This window comes from Camelus ferus, chromosome 13, assembly GCF_009834535.1.
Source record: "Camelus ferus isolate YT-003-E chromosome 13, BCGSAC_Cfer_1.0, whole genome shotgun sequence".
NCBI lineage: Eukaryota > Metazoa > Chordata > Mammalia > Artiodactyla > Camelidae > Camelus > Camelus ferus.
The window spans coordinates 29,679,647-29,701,542 of NC_045708.1; the positions used below are offsets into that span (position 1 = coordinate 29,679,647).

General features: G+C 47.2%; 1 protein-coding gene across 5 annotated transcripts in view; it reads right to left on the reverse strand.

Annotated features, from left to right (window-relative positions):
* HIVEP3 (HIVEP zinc finger 3) overlaps positions 1 to 21,896 on the reverse strand; it is a 369,906-nt gene that overhangs the window by 55,559 nt on the left and 292,451 nt on the right. For 4 of the 5 annotated variants that reach the window (XM_032493976.1, XM_032493974.1, XM_032493977.1 and 1 more), the window contains one exon: positions 533 to 6,144. In XM_032493976.1, the coding sequence (XP_032349867.1) occupies positions 533 to 5,614 (5,082 nt within the window). In that variant the 5' untranslated portion in view covers positions 5,615 to 6,144. The remainder of the gene's footprint in view (positions 1 to 532; positions 6,145 to 21,896) is intronic. The other variant, XM_032493973.1, reaches the window with a different exon arrangement.

The window sequence follows — 21,896 nt, forward strand, 5'->3', positions numbered from 1 at the left end:
GCTCTATTTGCTGTCCTACTCACAGAAAAGAAAGAAAGAGTATTTCAGGAGTCGTTTGTGTCAAATTCTAGACTCTCTGAAAATGGGAAGATTTCAAGTGGTACCAGAGAATGGAAATAGCAGATGTGGAGAATAAGGAAAGCAGTAAAGACTAACAGGACAAGGGGGAAATATATGATGGAGTGGCATTAAGTCCTAAAACTGCTACAGGCATTCCCATCAGCCAGATTTTCCAACTCAGTCTTTTGGCTGAGACGGTAACTTTGATTTTACAATAGAAGCTAATGGGAAAGTGAGATCACTTTAAAGCTCTCTTTATTGAAATGTATGTAGTCTGATGATGGGAGGGACACTGATAAAGAAACCCAGTAAGTGTTTTCTTGTAAGGTTACCAGTCACAGCTGACAGAGAGGAAATCTGCCCACTCAACTGGCTCTCATTTTGCAAATGGAACTTGAGGAGACCATGGCTTTAAAAACTCAGCAAAGACATTTAAACTCAGTGGGGAGAAGAAAAACAAGGCTGAACTCACCTCTGTCATGCGGGGCTTGCGGGAGCTGGATGGCACAAGCCTTCCTGTCTCAGGATGCGGAGCTGTGGCCATGGTGTATGTCTCTTTGCTCACCTTCTGCTTAGACCTCAGGAGGGACAAAGCAGCTTTAGTGGAAACCCCCGGAAGGTTGGGGTTGTACAAACTTATGCACCAACCAGCGTAAACAGAGGACCTCCTATCTGCATGCTGGATGTGATTTGGCTTAATGTAGTTTAAATAGCACCAACTGACATTAGTGGTCGTGTGGAGGCTGGGGAACTGCAGTACCTTCTTTGAGTCCGTACCTTCTTGTGACTTGGCTGGTCTGGGGGGCGTTTCTGACAGAGGCAGCGAGCTGGGAGGTGCCAGTGGAGGGAGGTCAGCTTGTTCCTTGGAATCTTCTTTCTTCACACTCAGTGGGAGCAACCCTCTTCGGTGAGGTTTACCAGATGGCTGGGCACATTCCTTCAAAGCCTCTGGGCCTAGGGCTGTCACATGGGGCGATGAGGGGTGAGGAAGGGGAGACATTTCCTTTGGGTCAGATGGATCTGAGGACAGGCTGGACAGTGTTTCTAGCTCCCTCCTGCCCTGGCCCTGGCTGCCCAAGTGGGACTTCTCTGGTCTCTTGCCATCCTCGGTGGTGGTAAGCACCACACTGCACGGTTTTACCAGCTCAAGTTTTTCATCCGCCTTGGAAGCCTCCTCTTCCTTCACTCTTTTTTGCTGCTGGGTTTCCATGGTAAGTTCAAGGCTGCCAGCTGGTGAAAGGACGCGTTTGCTTCCCCCCACAGTTGATGAGCTCCCCTCCAGGCTCAAGACACTCTCTGATGACAGGGAAGTGCCTTTTCTTTCAGGTAATGTCACCGGCACTCTCAGGTATGGAGTCGGGAAACCTCTGCCCTGCTCTTCACTTACCCCGGCTGGTCTGGGCCCGACCTCGTACACATCTGCTCCACATACAGACGTCCCTTTGCATGAGGGCTCCTCAAACTTAGGAAGAGCCACAGTTGCTGAGCTGCCTTGGGACTGGGTGACCAGGATCTGGGAGAGAGTGGTGTACATGGCGCTCCCGAAGGACGGCATGTTGGTCTGGATGCGGACGGGCACAACCAGAGACACCATGGTGTCTGGACAGGCAGGCAGGGCCAGCGGAGCGGCTGACGTGGGTGCTGAGCAGCTGGCCGGGGGAGCCACGAGGGGCAGCTGGATGTCACTGCTGTACTCTGTGCTGGGCGGGAGGCCAGGGGTTCCTGTTGCCAGCGGGGCCAGGCTGGTTTTGATCTGGGGCACATGGCCTTCCACATTGCCAGGGAGCTGGAGGGCGAACTGGGATTGCAGAGGCAGGAAAAACCCAGAAGAGAGTGCTGAGGATGCAGGGTATGGCATGGGGAGAAACGAAGGGGGCTGCCGGAAGGGGATGTTGGCTGGGTGAGGCATGAGCTGGGGGAGGTGGAGCTGGCCTGGGTGCAGAACAGTAGGTTGGAGAGGAAGTGGGGGTGCTTGAAATAAGGAGGGAGGAAGCGGGGGCATGGAGTATGGTGCGGAGAGCAGGCTGGACATGGCCTGGGTGGAAAAGAATTCTGAAGACTGTCCTGGCTCAGGCTGCAAGAGGTGCTGGAAGGAGAAAAGGGAGACAGGCGGGGGCAGGTACGGTTTCTCATGCAGGGGATGCTGAGCGACGGGATGGGGGAACACCTGCAGTGCTTCTGTGTAGGGCGGAGTGGCCTCCAGTGTGGGTCTGTCCGGCACCTGGCTCTTGCCTCCTGGGTGCCCGCTGTGAGAGGTGGCTGCCGAGGACATTGGGGGCAATGCACTTTTGGCCGAAGATTTACTGGATGAGGGCTTTGGTTCCTCACTCTCCTGTCTTCCCTTGGGGGCAGCCTCCAGCTCAGTTTCGGGAGGCCTGCTCAGGGAGGCCTGTCTCACCAAAAAGCATTTTCTTCTCTCTGGTGGGGCGGCTGGGGGGCCTGGGGCGGCTGGGGCCGCTGGGGCTGCTGGGGCTGGTGCAGGGGGGCCTGTCAAAGACAAGCTGCCATAGTCGAAGGATTTGCTGCGTGTCTCGGTCATGTGGGTGGCGTGGGAAACGTTGGGGCTCTGCTCTGAGGCTGACCTCCGCATCTCGCGGGCATGCGGGTGGTGGCTGGGGACAGTCAGCATGTGGGTACCCAAGGGTTTGGAGCGTGTGTCAGACGAGGGCCCAGCGGCCTCGGCTTTTCCGTGGTCATCCCTCTCGAAGGAGGCTGAGCGGCTGGACCCGCTCAGAGAGACACTGCTCTCCTGGCTCGGGCTGCGAGACAGAGGCACGGAGGACTCGAAGCTGGATTCCCCAGACGACTGGGCCATCTCTGCCAGGCGCAGCCTCTTCTTCTTGGGTGGCAGCTTCTCGGCTGGGAGCTGAGCAAGTGTCTGGCTACGCTGGGGCCACTGGAACTCCTCCGTCTTCTCGGGTTCCTTAGGGGGTGGCTCCGGCTCTGTGTCTGGCCGGTCAGGCTCCTCCGTCACCAGGATCTCAGGAACTTGAATGTTGGGCTGGCGGACCAACCTGGGCTGCAGGGAGTGAGCCGAGCGTCCGTGAGGGGCAGGCGGGGGGGATGAGAACGGGGCCGCAGACTTGTCTTCCCCTTCCAAGCCGCTGGGCTGCTCCAGAGAGTCGGACTTCTCAAAGGAGCTGGTGTGCTGGATGACAGAAATTTCTTTGGATGTGGTTCTCCTCTCCTTCCCTGATTCTGAGCCGGACCCTGGCTTGGGAGTCCTTGGCTGGAAGCCCGCAGATCCCTCCAGGGAGGGCACCGACTTGCTCGGTTCTGCTGGTGACTTGGTGGATTCCAAGGGAAGATTCCGAGCAGCCTCGGATGGCCCGGGGCTGCCAAACTGACTCTTTGTGGACTCAAAGGCGGGAGGCTCCTCCTCGTCCCCGAGGCTCTTCTCCTTCCTCCTCTTTCTCAGTGGAGTGAGCTCCAAGGTGGTCCCCAGTTTGTAATGCATCATCTGGGACCAGGGCTCATGCTCGGCCTGGCTCTTTTCGGCTTCCGGAGATGTGTGAGCACCTGCAGAGACGGGCTTTGCCATCTGAAGCTCTGAGCAGTAGTATTTTTTATGGGCTTCGTAGTTGTCCCTTTTCTTGTACCGAGCACCACATATGTTACATTCATAGATCACCCCTTTCGTTTTCAAACCCTTCTTGGTCTTTTTGGTGAGGTCGCTTTCCCTGGGTTCCGGTTCATCCGTGGGTTTGGAGGCTGCGTCTTTGCTGCTCGGCCCTGCCTCCTCGGAACTGTACTCCCCGCCCAAAGGTAGTTCGATGGCCGGCTGGCGCTTGAGCATCCGGGGGTGGGAGGTAAACAGTTGACTGCTGCGGCTCAGGGCTTCCGAGTCGGCGACGTGGTCGTCGAAGGAGTAGCTGCCTCGGAAGGTGTGGTGGGGGGTACTGAGGGTGCAGGTGGCAGAAGGCATTGAGTGGCTTCTCAGCAGAGGCACAGGGGGGGTGGTGCTGGGCGGGTGCTGGAGGCTCAGCAGTGATTGTTCGGGCTTCGTTTTCTCGCTGTGGGACGATGACAGGGGCTCTCGGTAGAGGCTGGATTTGGGTGACTCCATGCTGCTGCGCCGTGACAGTGAGCTCCTCCTGGGCTTCACGCTGTCTATCTCGCTGGTGTCCACCACGGCCTCATTGATGGTGATGAGCTTGGTGATGTGCTCAATCACCTGCGTCCGGGGCACGGACAGAGGCACAAGGCTGGGCTTGTCTTCGGTGGACAGGGGCAGGAGGGGCTGGGTGGAAGTGGCAGTCAGCATGGTGGTCCGCTGCCCGATCCGCCCGCACTTGCCAAAGATGATCTCCGCATAGGACCTGGCGTTGGTGTTTGGGGGGCTGACCTGCTGCTCGGCGCTCTCGGAGCGTGAGAAGTACCCTGATTCGGTGCTCCCTTTGCTGCCCGGGCTCAAGAACGCCTGCTCATCGATCACCTTTTTCCTCTCACTCAACCGGAGGGCCAGCTTCTGCTTTATGGTGTGGGTGTCTTCGGGTTTATGGCTCAGGGGGTGTTCGGATGAGGGTTCCGCGAAGGGGGCGGGGTCCTCGAGCGACGGGGCTGAGCTGGACTGGGACAAGGAACAGCGCTCGTGGCTGGAACCCTGGCTCCCAGAGCTGTACAAACTGCTGGACAGGAGCGGGTGCTTAGGCCTTGGGGAGAGCTCTGCGGGGTGAGCGGACGTGGTGCCCGTTTCCTCTTCTGAATCAGTGCTTTCTCCCTCGGTGGGCTCCTCAAACTCTTCCCCGGGGATCCTCTCCATCTCCAGCCCTGGGGGGTACATCTCACCGCCCATCCCCGAGGCCAGGCCAGCTTTGATGCGGTGGGCGTGGGACTTCCTGTGCTTGTAGAGGTTACTCTTGGTCTTGAAGGAGAAGCCGCAGGGGCCACAGGGGTAGGGCCTCTCGCCTGTGTGTGAGCGGATGTGTTTCTGGAGCACGCTGGGCTTGGCACAGGGGCGGCTGCAGTACTGGCATATGTACTTGCCCGGCTTCTGTGGTTTCCTCTCCTTCTTGGGTGCCTCTTCTGTGGGCTTCAAGGAGACCTGGGAGGGACGGGGCACGAAGACTTTGGGGATGCCAGGCAGGTCCTCGGTGGGAATGATGGAAGCGTGGGAAGGGAGGAGCTGGCTCTGAGGATGGAGCCCAGGGGTCACGAAGGAGCCTGAGGGCCCGGGTCTCATGGGGTCGACCAGCTGCCACGTGGACCCCTCCAGGAGATGCTCGGGTTTGCCAGGTGACATGAATGCTGGTGTCAGAGGGTGCTGCGGAAGCTGTGAGATGTGGACAGAGGCTTCGATGGATGACCTCTTGGGGGTCTTCTGCGGCTGGCCCGTTTTCTCCTGAGAGCCTTCCCTAAGAACCGATGAGGGGCCTGGGAAGGGCTGCGGGGCTAGGAGCTCTGGGAGGGGGCCCCCTTGGGTGGCAGCTGTGCTGCTGCCAGGGTACGGGGCGCTGGATGGGACACTGGTCTGAATGGCCTCTCCTTTGGTCAGCCGCTTCCGGGGACTTCCCTCCGCCTTCTTGGTGCCCTTGACACTTTGTTCTGGATCCATGACCTCCACGGGGCTTCAGATGCTATTCAGGGAGAGTCAGGGCAGGCTGCATTTACGAATAATCCAAGTGTCCCAAGGAGGTGTCTGGCTTTGGCCGCATGGGTCCAGAGCTATGGAAGCCAAACCCAGGATGGTTTGGGGAGTTTTTTGCAAGTGTCACTGCCTGTAAGTGGACTCAGAGCAGGTCATCAGGGCCTGGACTATTCACATGAGTGAGGCATGGCCCTCTACTTTGCAGACAGAAAACGCGCCAGCACTTTCTGCCTGAATGTCTGTCGTGGGAACGTCGTGAAGGATGTCAGTGTCGCCATCGTATTGTTTCAGTTGGCAGTGGCGAGTGGCCCCCTACAAGTCCCCTGTGTGCTATGCAAACCGCTGACGGCTGGAATCGGCTGTGTGCATGGCCCAGGCATCCCTGGTCCCCACACGAGAGAAGCCACGCTGGACGCCACAGGCAGCTCTGTCCTGCCTCTTCTCCCTTTTAATCCCGTGTTGGAGATGAACGGCTGCGGAGGGGAATTCACGATCTTCTATTTGACAAGAGCACACACACAGAAATACACATAAACAAGAGAAGAGAGCGTTACTGGAACTCATCCACAGCCCGGGCAGCTCTGACTCTGTGAGACGCGGTGAGATCCCTGAAAGTTAACTCAGGGAGACCCAACCCGAACCCACGTCCCTCAGCTCCATGCACTGGAGCACTGCCAATACCTCCCTCACCCACATACCCAGGGGTGCTGGTGACTCTAAATGCCCACTGTGGTTCTGAGGACGGTAGCTGTGTGGGGCATTGGGAGCATGAGGCAGGGCGGGCTCTGGGAACCTCAGGGCACTTAGGGATGGGAGGCCTGGGCTCCAGTCTCTGTTCAGAGAACGACTCTGGGTGGGTTTTAGCTTCCTGAGCCTCAGTTGTCTCATCTATAAAATAGGATAACAGCAACTCAGGCTATTGTGGGGTCCAACGTGAAAATGGATGTGGATGCCACTGGATAAACGCCAGCCAGTCCTGTGGCCAGTGCAGGAGTAAGCACCGGTGGGTTATTTGAGATAAGCTTTCTAAGGGGGACTGTTCTCAGGTTAGCATTACTCTTTCTCTTGCCTGGGGTTCTGAAGGTGCCCAGGAAGGACATCATTCATGGCTCTTGTCCTCTTTGCTAACCCACCTCCCAAAGCAGTGTTTCATGGAGAAGCTAAAACCACCACCCCAGCCTGTGGGAGCTCAGATTCTAACACAGCGTGACCCCCAGATTAGGCAAGCAATAGCTGGAGGGCCATTCTGACAAGTTCCTCCAGCTTGGCAGCCTTTCCTTATCCAGTCAGTGCCCCAGAGATAGCCTAGAAGTGGCTCAGAATGGGGGTCCTTGCCAAACTGAGGGCAAAGCTGGTCAGAGTAGAGCCCCAAGTGTGTATGTCCTCCTAGGATCAGCCAAAAGTCAGGCAGTCTAGGCTTCCTGGGCTCTGGGGACATCACAGGGCCCTTCTCCCCAGAAGCATGGTCAGAATTTCAAAGCTGGAAGTCACTGTGAACTCCATCTCATCAGCCACCTTACTTTCCAATGGACAGAAGTGAGGACCACAGAAGAAGGGTGGCCTGTCAAGGTCCTATATTCCTAAGAGGCAGGGCCAGCACATAAACCTACGCTCTCTATGGCCAGAATTAATTCCCCAGCCACCTCACAGGTATCCATCCCCTGGGTGAGGGTCTGGGGGAGTGACCAGTATCTCGGAGGCCTTCTTCCCTCTCCTGTAAGCATGCTCTGCCCCTGGCATCCTGAGCTCAGGGTCCCTTCATGCCCTCACCTTGATTTTCATTGGGTGTTTCCTGATGTAGTCTTGAGGAGTTACCTCTTTCTACTTTCACAGGTTTCTCAGAAAGTTAACAAGTCTGAAAGACTCAAATAATTGTCTCTCAAATGGCAGGACCATGGGCATAGTGACATGCCATGGAGAGGCAGGTGGTTTGATAATTAGATAAAAACTATATTCTATAAATGTATTCCTTTTGTATTTCCTTTCCATATTGGTTCTTTAAAGAATTCAATGTAACTATATTATAATTTTATAAGTATTTTAAAAAGGATGGACTATAAAAAAAATAGAAGAAAACTAAGTAAGAATAACAATTCAGAACAAAGGAAAATGTAAATATGGCAGGAGGTCAGGATTGGTGGGATGGAAAGAACATCGGTATAAAATCATAAGGGCTTATCGTGCTCCTATAGTTCAGCTATACATTTATCTCTGAGCTTCCTGGCAGCCAAGGAGAAAAGGGCGATATAATTTATGGCAGAGTCCTGATAGCCAGAGAGGAAGAAATATGTGAGTTCCTTACAGGAAGCAAAGGGTTGCTTGAATAGAACTTTTGAATGTGATACTTCAGACAGGGGCAGTGAATGATGCATGAGACCACCCATGTCCTCAAATGACATCCCTCCAGCCAATGCAGTGATTGATTTTTGTCAGTGGAAGGTCACTCAGCAAAGGCTACTCTTTGAGTAGTCAAAGGCCTCCTTCGACTCAGGCAGAGAGCATCCTCCCAAAGCAGGACGAATGTGGGGAAAGCAGGGAAATCTCATTTCATCATATGACTGTCAGTGTAAGATATCATCCAAACTAGGGCACTTTGGAGACTGAAAGGGGCATGCTTAATAACTGTGGAGGAGCCACAGGAATAAACCAGGGCTGTCCCAGGTAAGCTGGAACAAATGGTGGGCGTGGAGAGCCAACTAAGGTGGGGAGTCCATCCTGGTGGCATCATCCCAGGCCTCGCTTATCCAAGCAAAGTTGAATAGGAGTGCTGAGTCATGGAAAAGTCCACTGAAGCAGACGGCATCTGCAGTGTAGATGATGAACTATGCTCCAGGCTGGTCTGCGACTCCTGGGCCTGGCTGTACCTATGTGTGGGGAGGCCCTGGGGTGCTGGGTATGGATCATAAAAGGTTGGCTATACTCACTATTTCTATCGACCCTTTTGTGCAAGGATTTCAGAGCACTCCAAAATACTAGCTAGTGGTAAGCTTTGTTTCTTCCGCTAGATGGATGGGACCCTGCCACATGACTGGGTGGTGAGTGATCAGTCTGGGTGAGGGTCAGTTGGCCAAGGAGGACCCTACATTGTCGAGTCCTGTGGTTTTCCCTTCACTGAGCCATAGGCTCTCCAGGGGCAGGTTAGAAAGTGCCCAGTGGCTGGAACAAATTCCAGGCCAGGTAGGAGGGGCGGGTGGATGAGGGAGGCAGGTGACTGTTGTATCATCAGGTGACTCACTGGGCTAGCATCCCCTGCCTGGGGTCAGCATCCACCTACACCTGTGAGCTGAGCCTGGTTCTCTTCTGGAGAGGGCCCTTCTGCCTGCACCCTCTGGAGCAGGAGGAGCCAGGACAGGTCAGCACTGTCGTCCACCCATATTGTGGAGTCAGTGAGGCCTGAGAGCAGAAAGGCCCACCTCTTCATTCTGCATAGAGGGCACCTGAGCTGTGGTGGGCAATGACCAGCCCAGGCCTCACAGATCCTCGGACTCCTGGGTCAGTGCTCTCTGCTGCCCTGCTCCACACCTCATGACAGGGGCAGTGGGAGGGGGCAGCCGGGACTGGGTGCAGACTCGGGTAAACCTACGAGAACTAAGAATGCCTCAGCTTTGGAATGGGTTACATTCAGACTGGCATCAATGCTCTTCTATTTAACCCTTTAACTTCTTTAGAAGGACTGTTTCCAATCACTGTGACCAAGTGACACTAGGAAAATGGCTCTGTTCTACCATCTATGCTTCTGAGGGTATGCGGACAATTTTAACATAAACTTGAAGTACCAGGGAAAAAAGTTACTTCTGCCAACAACTGCTGAGGACACCTAACATGGCACCAGTGACAGGAGGTCAGAGGGAGAGGGTTTTCCTGACAGGGTGCAGGAGCTGGGCCAGCCGGGGCCTGAGCCTCAGGCCAGAGGGAAGATGGATGTCCTTTGCTGATGGCGGCAGAATGGCTGTGGGGTCCACACTGCCCACCACTGAGGCCACAGTCCTCAAAGCTCTGGCTTAGAAACCAGCTTAGAACCATGAGGAGAACCTGAGCTTCAAGAGCTAGTTGGCTAACATATCAGACAACCCAGTCCCCACTTCTGGAAGCTTCTAGGTCTAGGTATTAGGACATCGAGAAATGATGGCCATGACTGTTACCGCGGTGAGTCTTTCTGCCTGAGCAGCTGCCACGGCCTTGCGGCAAGAGCGCCGGCCTGGGTGCCAATCCTGGCTCTGCTGCTTGTAGGCTGTGGACTGTTATGAGCATTGGATGTGGTTATCACGTATGGAGAGTACAGGCAGATCTTGTCTTCCTGTGCTTCGCTTTACTGCACTTTGCAGATAGTGCATTTTTTACAAACTTTAAGCTTCTGGCAACCCTGTGTCTAGCAAGTCTAACAGCACCATTTTTCCAATAGCATTTGCTCATTGAGTGTCTTTGTGTCATGTTTTGATAATTCTTACAATATTTCCAACTTGTTCATTATTGTTCTATCTGTTACGGTGATTTGCGATCAGTGATCTTTGATGTTACTACTGTAATTGTTCTGGGGCCCCACAAACTGTGCCCATGTAAGAAGGGAACTCAGTGGATACGTGTTGTGTGCTCTGACTGCTCCACAGACCAGCTGGTCCCCAGTCTCTCTCCCTCTCCTCCAACTTCCCTGAGACACAACGATATCGAAATTAGGCCAATTAATGACCTTACAATGACTTCTAAATGTTCAAATGACAGGAATATTCATATGTCTCTCACTTTAAATAAAAAACTAGAAAAGATTAAGTTTAGTAAGGAAGTCATGTGGAATGTTGAGACAGGCCAAAAGCTAGGCGTCTTCTGCTGAACTGTTAGCCAAGCTGTGAATGCAAAGAAGTTCTCGAAGGAAATTGAAAGCGCTACTTCAGTGAACGCACGAACGACAAGCAGAGCAGCCTTACTGCCCATATGGAGAAAGTCTCGGGGTCCGCACAGAAGATCAAACTCGCCACAACATTCCCTTAAGCCAAAGCCTAATCCAGAGCAAGGCCCTAACTCTTCAAGTCTGTGAAAGTGCAGAGAGGTGAGGAAGCTACAGAAGAAAAGTTTGCAGCTAGGAGAGGTTGGTTCATGAGGTTTAAGGAAAGAAGCCGTCTCCATAACAGCAAAGTGCAAGGTGAAGCAGGCAGTGCAGATATAGAAGCTGCCTCAAGTTATCCAGAAGACCTAGCTAAGATCATTGATGAAGATGGAAACACTAAACAACAGATTTTCAATGTAGACAAAACAGTCTTATGTTGGAAAAAGATGCAATCTAGGACTTTCATAGCTAGAGAGGAGAAGTCAATGCCTGGCTTTAAAGCTTTAAAAGAACAGGCTGACTCTCTTGTTAGAGGCTTATGTACCTGGTGACTTGAAGCTGAAGCCAATGCTTATTTATCATCCTGAAAATCCTAGAACCCTTAAGAATGATGCTAAATTTACTCCACTTGTGTTCTATAAATGGAACAACAAATACTGGATAATAGCACATCTATTTATAGTATGGTTTACTGAATATTTTAAGCCTGCTGTTGAGATTTAATGCTCAGAAAAAAAGATTCCTTTCAAAATATTACTGCTCATTGACAGTGCACGGGGTCACCCAAGAGCTCTAATGGAAGTGTACAATGAGATTATAATGTTGTTTTCATGCCTGCTAACACAACATCCGTTCTCTAGCCCATGGGTCAAGGAGTCACTTCAACTTTCAAGCCTTATTATTTAAGCAATACATTTCATAAGGCCACAGCTGCCATAGGCAGTGACTCCTCTGATGGATCTGGGCAAAGTCAATTGAAAACCTTTTGGAAAGAACTCACCCATCTAGATGCCATTAAGAACACTTGTGCTTCGTGGGAAGAGGTCAAAATAGAAACATTGAACTGGACTTTGGAAGAAGTTGATTCCAACCCTCCTGGATGAATTTGAGCAGTTTTTTCTGGGGGCAGCATGGTATTCCATTTGGGGCTGTACTCAAATTCAGCCAGTCTTCTCTCGATGGATATGGACGTTGTTTCCAGCTTTTTCTATTCCAAGAAATGCTACAAAGAATATCTTCTGCATACTCGAGTGAATATACCCATGGGATGAATTCCCAGAAGGGGAAATGCTTGGCCAAAGGGAATGTACCTTTGGGTACTGACAAATAGCTCTTCAAAAAGCACAGATTGACACTCGCACTGATAGTATGTGGAGACTGTTTCTCAAAACTCCTTCCTACCTGGATTGCTCCTTAATATTTACCAATAGGAAAGGCCAACGGGTTGCATTATTTTCCTATTGCAGCTATAACAAATTACCACAAACTTGGTGGTAAAAACAACATAATTTATTATCTTACAGTTCTGGAGGCTAGAAGTCTGAAACGAGTCTCACTGGGATGAAATCAAAGCAGGGCCGTTTTCCTTGCTGGAGGCTCTAGGGGAGCATCCAGGTTCTTGCTTTGTCCACCTTCTAGAGGTCACCTGCACTCCTTGGCTCCTGGTCCCTTCCGTCTTCATAGCCGGCAATGGCACCTCTCTCACACTGAATCACTCTTAACACTGCTTGCCCTGCCTCTCTTTCACCTGCAAGGGCTCTTGTGATCACATTGGGCCCCCACTTGGATAATCTAGGATAATATTCCCACCTCCAGATCCTTAATTTAATCACATTAATAAAGTCCTTTTTTGCCATGAAAGGCAACATATTCACAGGTTCCAGGGATTAGGATGTGGACATCTTTGGGGATCATTACTCTGCCTACCACAACGATATCACTTTTTTGGTGGGGGAGGTAATTAGGTTTTATTTATTTATTTAAACAGCGGTACTGGGGATTGAACCCAGGACCTCATGTGTGCTAAGCACGTACTCTACCACTGAGCTCTACCCTCCCCTCTTTTCATTTTTTAAAAATCTGTACTTCTTGGTCTCTTAATAAGGCTTAGAACTTTGCATACATTTATTAAACAATTGTTTCATTCAGGGAACTATTTTTCATATCCTTTATGTTTCTACTGAATTATTTTGTTTATGCAAACTCTAGGGATAGTGGGGATATTAATCCTTTCTATGTGAATTGCAAATACTTCTCCCTACTTATATTAGTCTTTAACTTTGCTGAACAGAAAAATTTTGTTTCTATGTGGTCAAGTGCATCATCAGTCTTTCCTTTTACAACTTTTAGGTTTCATGTCCAAGATTATTTATTTAGAATGTCAGCCAATTTTCTTCTAGTCCTTTTGATTTTTTTTTTTTCCTTCTCTCTCTCTGTACCTCTGTTCCTCCCTCCCTCCATTGTTGTCTCCCTCCCTTCCTTTCCATGGCTGTCTTGGGTCCATCTGGCACTAATTTTTGTGTAAGGAGTAAGGCAGAGATAAAGCTTAGCGCTTTTCCATGTAAGCTAACCAGTTGATCTAATATCATTATTGAATAGTCAACCCCAAGTCCACTGAAATGTCCTGGGGTATCTTCTAGCCCCATCCAGATCCACTGAAACAGACTCTCTGGGAAAAGAGCCTCAGGAGCTCTCTTTTTACAAAACTCCCTATGTAAATCTGACATAAATTTTTCTACAGCCCAATATTTGGGGAAACTGATGAAACTCCTCTAACTGCTTGGTATTTCTAACCACCTTGCCCCTAAGTTCCCAGCGTTCCTCCACCTGCCCCCACTGTTTATTGTGGAAAGTGAAATCTCTTCAATTGCCAACCTCACTAGGCCTCTCCCTCTTGCAAGAACTCTCAGTAGCTCCCCATTGCAGGGAGATGCAGCCAATGGCATTTCAGCCTCATCATAATCGGGCCCTGCCCAGCCTTTCCAGCCTCCTCTCTCCACCCTGAACTTTCACTTTGAACTCTAACCCACATGCTCTTGACCTCCTTGCTTGAACACACTGCTGTTCCCCAGGGTATGGGCAGAGAAAGGAGTCTGGAAGCTAGTTCCACAGAGGAACCAGAGAATGCCTCCTGGATGAACATATGTTTGAACTAGGCCTTGAGTGATGAGGAAATGTTGATAGTTAGACTTGAAAGAAAAGGATTTTAGTCTTGGGGGAAAGATACCACATATGTAGAGCTAGGAGGCTGGAATGTAGTCACAGGGAATGTTGAGTTTGCTGCCTCTCCCCCTGCCGGGGCTCTGGGGCTCACGAGCTTAGAGCGTCCAGGTAGGGGCCCCACACTACGCTGGGGGGGTTCGGGGTGTGGGCAGGACTTTCTACATGTTTCCTACTAGGCCCTAGAATGATAAGAAAAATCCCCAAGCTGTGAAGGCTTGGTTGTGCCAAACAGATCTTCTAACTGAGCTGGGGCCAGTACTGACCCTCCAAAGCAGGCAGAGGCACAATCTGGTCCCATGGGGCCGCCAGGGGCATGTGACGGGGCAGGATCAGGCTTCCCAGGTGACCAGCCCCTCACACCCGCTGGCATGGATTCACTCATGGAACACAGGCACCATCTAGGGTCTGATGGATTGCCTGTGTTAGGAAGAAGTTTTCCACTAGTCTAGCACGCCAAATACAGGCTTTTCCTGAGAAGCCTGAGATGTCCACCTTGGGTCAGACCTGTGGCTTAACCAGTTCATCAGCATCTTCCTGGTAAACTTGTCTCCCCTCTGACTGGGCAGAGGCTGGGCCTTATTCACCTTTGTATTTCAGTGCCTGTCACTGGAACCAGAATGCAGTAAAAATTACAAATATTTTAAAAATACTTAAATGAGCATCTACTGTGTGCCCAAATGATACTAAACATTAATATATTAATCCTCACACGTGTCCCTTTTTGCAGATGAGAGGACTGAGGCTCAAAGAGGTGAAGCTGCTTCAGATGATATGAGAAAAGGCAGAGGGAAGATTTGAACCCTGAGTTCAGGCCACCACCTAGAAAACCCCCAAGAGGGCTGACCTTGGTCTGAAGGGCCCAGATGGATTCTGCCTGCCTTCCCAGCACCCCAGCTCCTCCAGGAAGTCTTCCCAGTTAACCACAGCCATCTCCACTTGCATCAAAGTCTCCTCCCAATATGCAATCACTCTGCCTGACCCTGTTAATCTCAGAGCTGAGTTTCTTGATAAATGCTTTTTATCAACAGCGAGCGGGGGATTAGTCACTGTCTGGGTAGTTCCCAAATCATGTCCCTTGGATGACTATGTCCATGTTCCTACTTTTCCTTCTTCTCTTTCCTCCCAACCCCAAGACCCAGACAAGGCTTGGAATTTCTACATACTGATTGAAAAGCAAATTCTCTTCATAGCAAAGAGAAACCTAGGTAATCCTGGGTGAGTTATACTTGGCTGGCGTTTGTCTTCCTGTTTAGAAAGCCCAGGGATCAAGGTGGAATTGACATCACTAGGGAGGACGAAGTCTCCAGAGACATCCCAGGAGGGAAGAAACAGGTTTCACAGTCAAGCCCAAGCAACAATGCAGCCAGAACTCCACTCTGCCAGACCCGTGGAAGTCCAGATTTAGTCCTGATTATTTGTGGTTTGGACAGGTCAGGCAAGATGGCCCTAACCAATGCCATGTCTAGACTGAATGACTAAACTCTTAATATGTGTCAGGCTGTAGTTAGTGTTTTACACAATAACTCTGCCAGGCAGGGACTATTAACGTCTGCATTGTACAGATAAGGAAACTGAGGCACAAAATCACAGAGCTGTTATTGCCAGAGCTGGACCTGACACTTGACACCTGGGCTGTCAGGTGACCTCTGCGGTGGAGACACTCAAGGCTGGGGCCATGGCAGCCTCGCAGACAGGACTCAGATTTGCATCACAGTCCTAACATTTCATGTACTCGAACACTGTTCCTAGCAGTCTTCCTTCCCGTCACGTGGACGGCTCTTGTGAAGAGCCCTTTTGCCCCCTTTCACCTAGAAAAGTATCTGCTGTGTTGAAGTCCTGTTCCCACTGAGGCTGAAAATGAACTGAGATCAGGGACTGTTGCCTGGATTTAACAAGGGCTTGGTGAAACCCACATACTTGTAGTTAATTAATCTACAAAGTTATCTGTTGTTATAAATCTAGTTATCTAGCCACCCACCTATCTCAGTATTTATTTATATCCACCTTGTTCTGGTAAGGATTAAAAGAGGCTTCTGGACACCTGTGAGAACTTGGTGAGCATCTGAACTTAACTCGACCTGCTTATCTTAAATGGTCCAGGAAGTACTTGTGGGTGAAAGAGCTTAAGGAAGAACAAAGCCCACAGTGAAAGTTGGGCAGGGTCAGACAGACTTGTCTTCTGGCCAATTGCATTCTGCCAGCCTCTCATCCATGTTGCCTAAGAAAGATATGCACTCCACCTTTGTCTCAGTGGTCCGCTTTCTCATCAGTGTCCAGCAGTCTAGCTGCTCTTTTGATGGCATTTTGTTTCTACACAAATGACCATGGTACAAAGGCACACTTGCCTACAAGCTTCCTAGGTACTTAAGGCCCTTTGGTTTAACACAAAGGGTAATATATAGAACAAACTACAGCATTCACACACACACACATTATAGAATAAACTCTATAAGGACAAATGACCAGAGAGACAGCATGACCTACACAGTGTATTCCAAAGTGGACAAGGACAAGAGCAGAGACTACCTGTGGTTTCCGCCATTCTCGCCCACAAGGCTCGATGGGTATAACTGCACCATGCTTGTAATGATACAGCATTTATAATGATCACTTTGCTACTCATTATTTATTCACTCAGTCTGCAAGCAATACATGGGCCTTCTCAACACCAGACCAGTAATATGAAAACAGACATAACCTATAGACCTTACTATAAAGCTACAGTCATCAAGGCAGTGTAGTATCAATGCAAGGAGAGAAAAAAAAAAAAACCAACAATGAAAACAATAGAGTAAGAAAACAGACCCCTGAATATACAGTCATCTGATTTATAACTAAGGTATGATTATATTTGGTGGGGGAAATGATAGTCTTTTCAATAAATGGTTCTGAAGCAATAGGCTATCCATAGGAATGAAAATAAAAATGAACCTTGGCTCCTACCTCACACCATACACAAAAATTAATGTGAAAAGGATGACTGGTGTGAATACAAAGATTAAAGAATAAAGTTTGTAGAAGAAAACAGAAGAGTATAACTTCATGAACTTGGGGCCAGCAAAGACTTCTTACACAGGTCACAAAAAAGCAAAAATTACATAACCATAAAGGAAAGAACTGATAAAACAGGCTTCATTAAAATGAAAAACTTTTGCTTATCAGAAGACACCAATAATAGTAAAAAGACAAACCACAAACTTAAAGAAGATATTTGCAATAAATATTTGACAAAGGACGCATCCAGAATATAAAAAATTCCTAAAAATGAATTTTAAAAAGGCACACAATCTGATTAAAAATGGCCAAAGTTAACTCAAGATAAATCAAAGATCTAATATAAGAGCTAAAGTGTAAAATTCCTAGAAGAAAACATAGGGGAAAACTTCATGACATTGGACTTAACAATGATTTCTTGGATATGAGAGCAAAGAACAGACAACCAATGAAAAGACAGCAAAATTTAAAACTTTTGTGTACCAAAGGGCACAATCCACAGAGTGAAAAGTCTATAGAATGAGAGAAAGTATTTGCAAATCATGTATGTGATAAGGGGTTATATCCAGAATTATATAAAGAACTCCTACAACTCAAGAATGAAAAACAAACAACCAGATTAAAAAATGAGCAAAAGACTTGAATAAACATTTCTCCAAAGAAGATACACAAATGTCTAACAAGCACATGATAAGATACTGAACATCATTAATCATTAGTGAAATGCAAATCAAAACTATGAGATACAATGCTTCATACAGATTAGAGTGGCTATTATTAAAAAAACCACAGAAAAATAATAAATATTGGCAAGAATGGAGAGAAACTATAATCCTTGTGCACTGTTGGTGGGAATAAAAAAAATGTTGCAGCCTCTATGGGAAACGGTATGGCAGTTCCTCAAAAAAAAATTAAAATCGAATTATCATATGATCCAACAATTCCACTTCTGGGTATATACCCCAAAGAATTGAAAGCAGAGTCTCAAAGAGATATTTGTACACCCATGTTCAAAGCAGCATTACTCACGATAGCCCAAAGGTGGAAATAATCTATGTCCATGGAGAGATGAATAGATAAACAAAATGTGGCATATACATGCAATGGAATATTATCCAGTCTTAAAAAGGAAGGAAATTTTGACATATGTTACAATATGGATGAACCCCGAGGACATTATTCTAAGTGAAATAAACTAGACACAGAAAGACAAATACTGTATCGTTGCACTTAAACGAAGTACCTAGAAGAGTCAAATTCATAGAGACAGAAAGAATGGTGGTTACCAGGGCTGGCAGGGAAAGGGAAATGGAGATTTGTTGTTTAATGAGTATAGAGTTTCAGTTCTGCAAGATGAAAAGAATTCTGGAGATTCACTGATACTGTACAACCATGTGAAAATACTTAATACTACTGAACTTAAGATGATAAATTTTATGTCAGGTGTATTTTACCACAATTTTTTAAAATGGCAAAAGATTTGAACAGGTATTTTAAAAAAGAGGTTATCTAAGTGGTCAATAAGCATATGGAAAGGTGCTCAACATCATTATTCGTTAAGGAAATATAAATTAAGTCCACCACACATTCACCAGAATGGCTAACATGAAACAAGCAAAATGATACCAAATGTTGGCAAGAACGTGGAGCGACTGGAACTTTTCTTGTACGTTGTTGGTGGGAAGGGAAACAGACACAACCATGCGGACAATTGATCGGCAAAATCTTCAAAGCCAAACACACACCTACCCCATGACCTAAAAATTCCACTCCTAGAAATATTTCCTACGCATACATATGTCTGCCAAAAACACAAACAAAAATGTTCAAAGTAGCTTTATTCATAACAGCAAAAAATTGGAAATAACTCAAATGTCAACAACAAGTAGAATGGATAAATAAACTGTGGTATATTCATACGAGGATTATTACATGGTAATTAAAAGAACAAAGTACTGCCACCAACAAAAATACAGATGGATCTCACAGATAAAATAATAAGCAAAGGAGTTCAGATATAGTAGATAATATACTGTATGATTCCATTTAACTGAAGTTTAAGAACAGATATCATTTAATTTTGTGGTATTAGAAATCAGAATAATGGTTAGCTCTGGTGGGGCAGGTAGGTATTGACTAGGAAAGAGCATGTGGGAGCTTATTATGTGATAGAAATGTTCTATATCTTGATTTGGTTTGACATGTATTACATGAGTGTTTATATATATATACACATACATATATACATATAAACACACACAATTTGAGTTGTAACTTTATGGTATGTATGCAGAATTGTATGTATGTTATGCCTCAATTTTTAAAAAGACATGGATTTTGCACTTGAAAAATACAAAGCCTATGAGAAGACAGACACAAACAAAAACAGATAATAAGGTGTGGTAGATGCTATGATAGAGGTTCTGAGCACAGGTTGGGGTTGGGGCTGGGGAGGGAAGGCTCACAGTGGGAGGCTTTAGAGAAGGTACAGTGGGCTCCGAGGACACATGGGATCTCACCAAGCAGAAAAGCAGACTAGTGTGAGCAAAAGCAGGATGATGCTGGAGGAAATCCTGAGTGAGTGAGAAGGCAGGCAGCTCAGTATGGTTAGAGGATTGGGTGTGCAGAGCGTAGCGGTGGGAGATGAAGCTGAGGACATGAATCAAGTCAGTCTTCAGATCTGTTTATTTAGATGAGTTCCTCGTAAACACTTGTTGAGTGAAAGAAGGAGCCTTCCCACAGACACGGCACATCTCACACATGGAGTTGCAGGCGTGGCAGCACATGCTGATGAGATGCAGCCTCATTGTGGTTTTGGAGCCTGTTTCTTCTAAAATTGTTAACTTCCTCCAAGTCCAATGTCTACCAGTCCCCAGGATTAGAAACCATCCTCATTCAGTTACAGTACTGACTCCCTGCTATGAATGCTGAGGGATTTTTTTTTTTTTTTGTATTTACTCTCTCCCCCAACTTCCTTCCATACCATCTCACCATTTTTGATAATTACATATTTTTGGTTGTTCTGGCAGTTGCCTTTAACATCTTCCAATAACATCTTTAAATTTCTATTTCCTGGTCTGTCAACCTTAGAGAGTATCTATTCACTTCCTGCTAGGAACGATGAAGAAATTCTACCTCCTGTCCTCTGTCCACCTTTGAATTCCTGTTAGTTATATATTTATTATTATTACATTGTCAAGTTTCATAACATTTGCATTCTCATGTATATTACAATTAAGTCTAGTCTATAGGTAAATTCTAAAAGTTGAAGCTAATAAACAATATGATTATAAAGACATCCTTTCCTGGAGAACCACCTGGTATGAATGGACCTAGAGAAAAGAAATGTAATTCCACATGATAAAAACTTTGTCACAAGAAGAAAAGTCTCTCACAGTTAAGAGCCAATCAAGTAAAGGAAGTATTTATGGCTCCCTTTACTTCTTGAATCCCACATCAGCATCTTTTTGGATTCCTTTTTTGACTGATAGAAATAACTCCACAGGGTTTTTTTTTCTTTTTCCTTCCAAAAATATGGATGACTGAGTGATAAACTTTTTGAACATTTATACGTGAAAAGTCTTTATTTTGCTTTCAAAGTTTGAAAAGATAGAATTCTTAGTTCAAAATCATTGTTCTCCAGAATTTTGAAAACAGTGTTCCACTGTCCTTGGGCATCTTGTATTACTGATGAGAAATTCTGATGTAAGTTTTGATTCTCTCTGGAAGCTTTTTGTTTTTTATACTTGACATTCTGAAATTTTAACAACATTGGATGTCTAAATGTTCCTTCTCACTAATTCCTGTCCTGAATTCAGTGAAATTTTTTAATTTTAAAATCTGTACATGTTTCTTCAACGTAGGGAAGTTTTCTTCTGTTAGATCTTTCACTGTTTCTACCCCTCCCTGTCCCTCTGCCATTGTTGTCATCTCTGCTTCTAGATATCCTATATATTTTGCTCTACATTCTGGGATATTTTCTTAGTTTTAACTTCTAGACCACCAATCTGATCTTCCTCCATATCCATGGTGTCATTCAGTTCATCTGATGAATTATTTTTCAGGAGTCATTATTTTAATTTGTGATAATTCTTTCCTTTTCTCTGATCACTCCATCTTCATAGCAACTGGTTCTTTTCTATTAAATGAGATAATCTCTCAAGTATTGCCACGGATGCAAATGATAATTTATTTTAGGGTTCTCTTACATTTTAACTATCTGTTTCCTTTGGAGTGAACTCTTCTTTTTCTTTGTTTTCTTTTCTTTTCTTTCTTTCTTTCTTTCTTTCTTTCTTTCTTTCTTTCTTTCTTTCTTTCTTTCTTTCTTTCTTTTTTTTTTTTTTTTATTTTAGGCCTTCTTTTTCTGCTCTTGGTTCTCTTCTAATGTTTGGTGCCCCTGGTTGTCCATACATATTTATGAATGAAGGAGTATGTTGTGAAATTAGTATATGTGTCAGGATACAGGCTCTAGCGCCTGTAACAAGGACTCAACTGTAAGAGTGGTTTAGACAGGACAGAAGTTTATTTGTCTTATGTAACAATCTGAATGTAAGTGGCTGTGGGCTCATGTGGTGGCTTCACAGCGTGGGTATCTTTGATCTTGCTTTTCTGTCACGTACGGCATTCATCTTCCATCTTCTACTACCATGTCCACACCTTAGTCAGCAGGAAGAGACAGGGGAGGGCAAGGCTGGGAGTCACTCTTATGATTTCAGTTCACACCAGCCACGGGGCCACAGCTAGCTGCCAGGAAGCCTAGGAAACGTAGTCTTTAGCTGGGTGGCCATGTGCCCTGCTAAAATTTCCACCACTACAGAAGAAGAAAAAAAAGGATACTGGCGAAACAATGAACTGGATACCACTTCCTATGAGGTCTTCAGTCTATTTATCTGACAGGTTTGCCCTTGAATGTGATGTTGGAATCATAAACCCATCCTATTTAGGGTTCTTTATAAAAGAGTAAAGCATTGTGATGGCAAATTTCTCTATAAGGACTGTGCAGAGGAAGCTGGCCAGTGGACTCCTGCAGTTGCTAAAAGAAGTATAGTGATACTTCACCCTGAGACAAAGCTGCCACACTCCCCGCTTGTCCCCAGCTCCAACACTGAGTTGGCTGGGGATGTCTGGAGCTCCCTTCGCTGGGCTTCTCTCTCAGATCCTGGCCCCGTTACTTTCCTTAGAGAGCATTTCTTAGGATTTGGCCTGTCACTG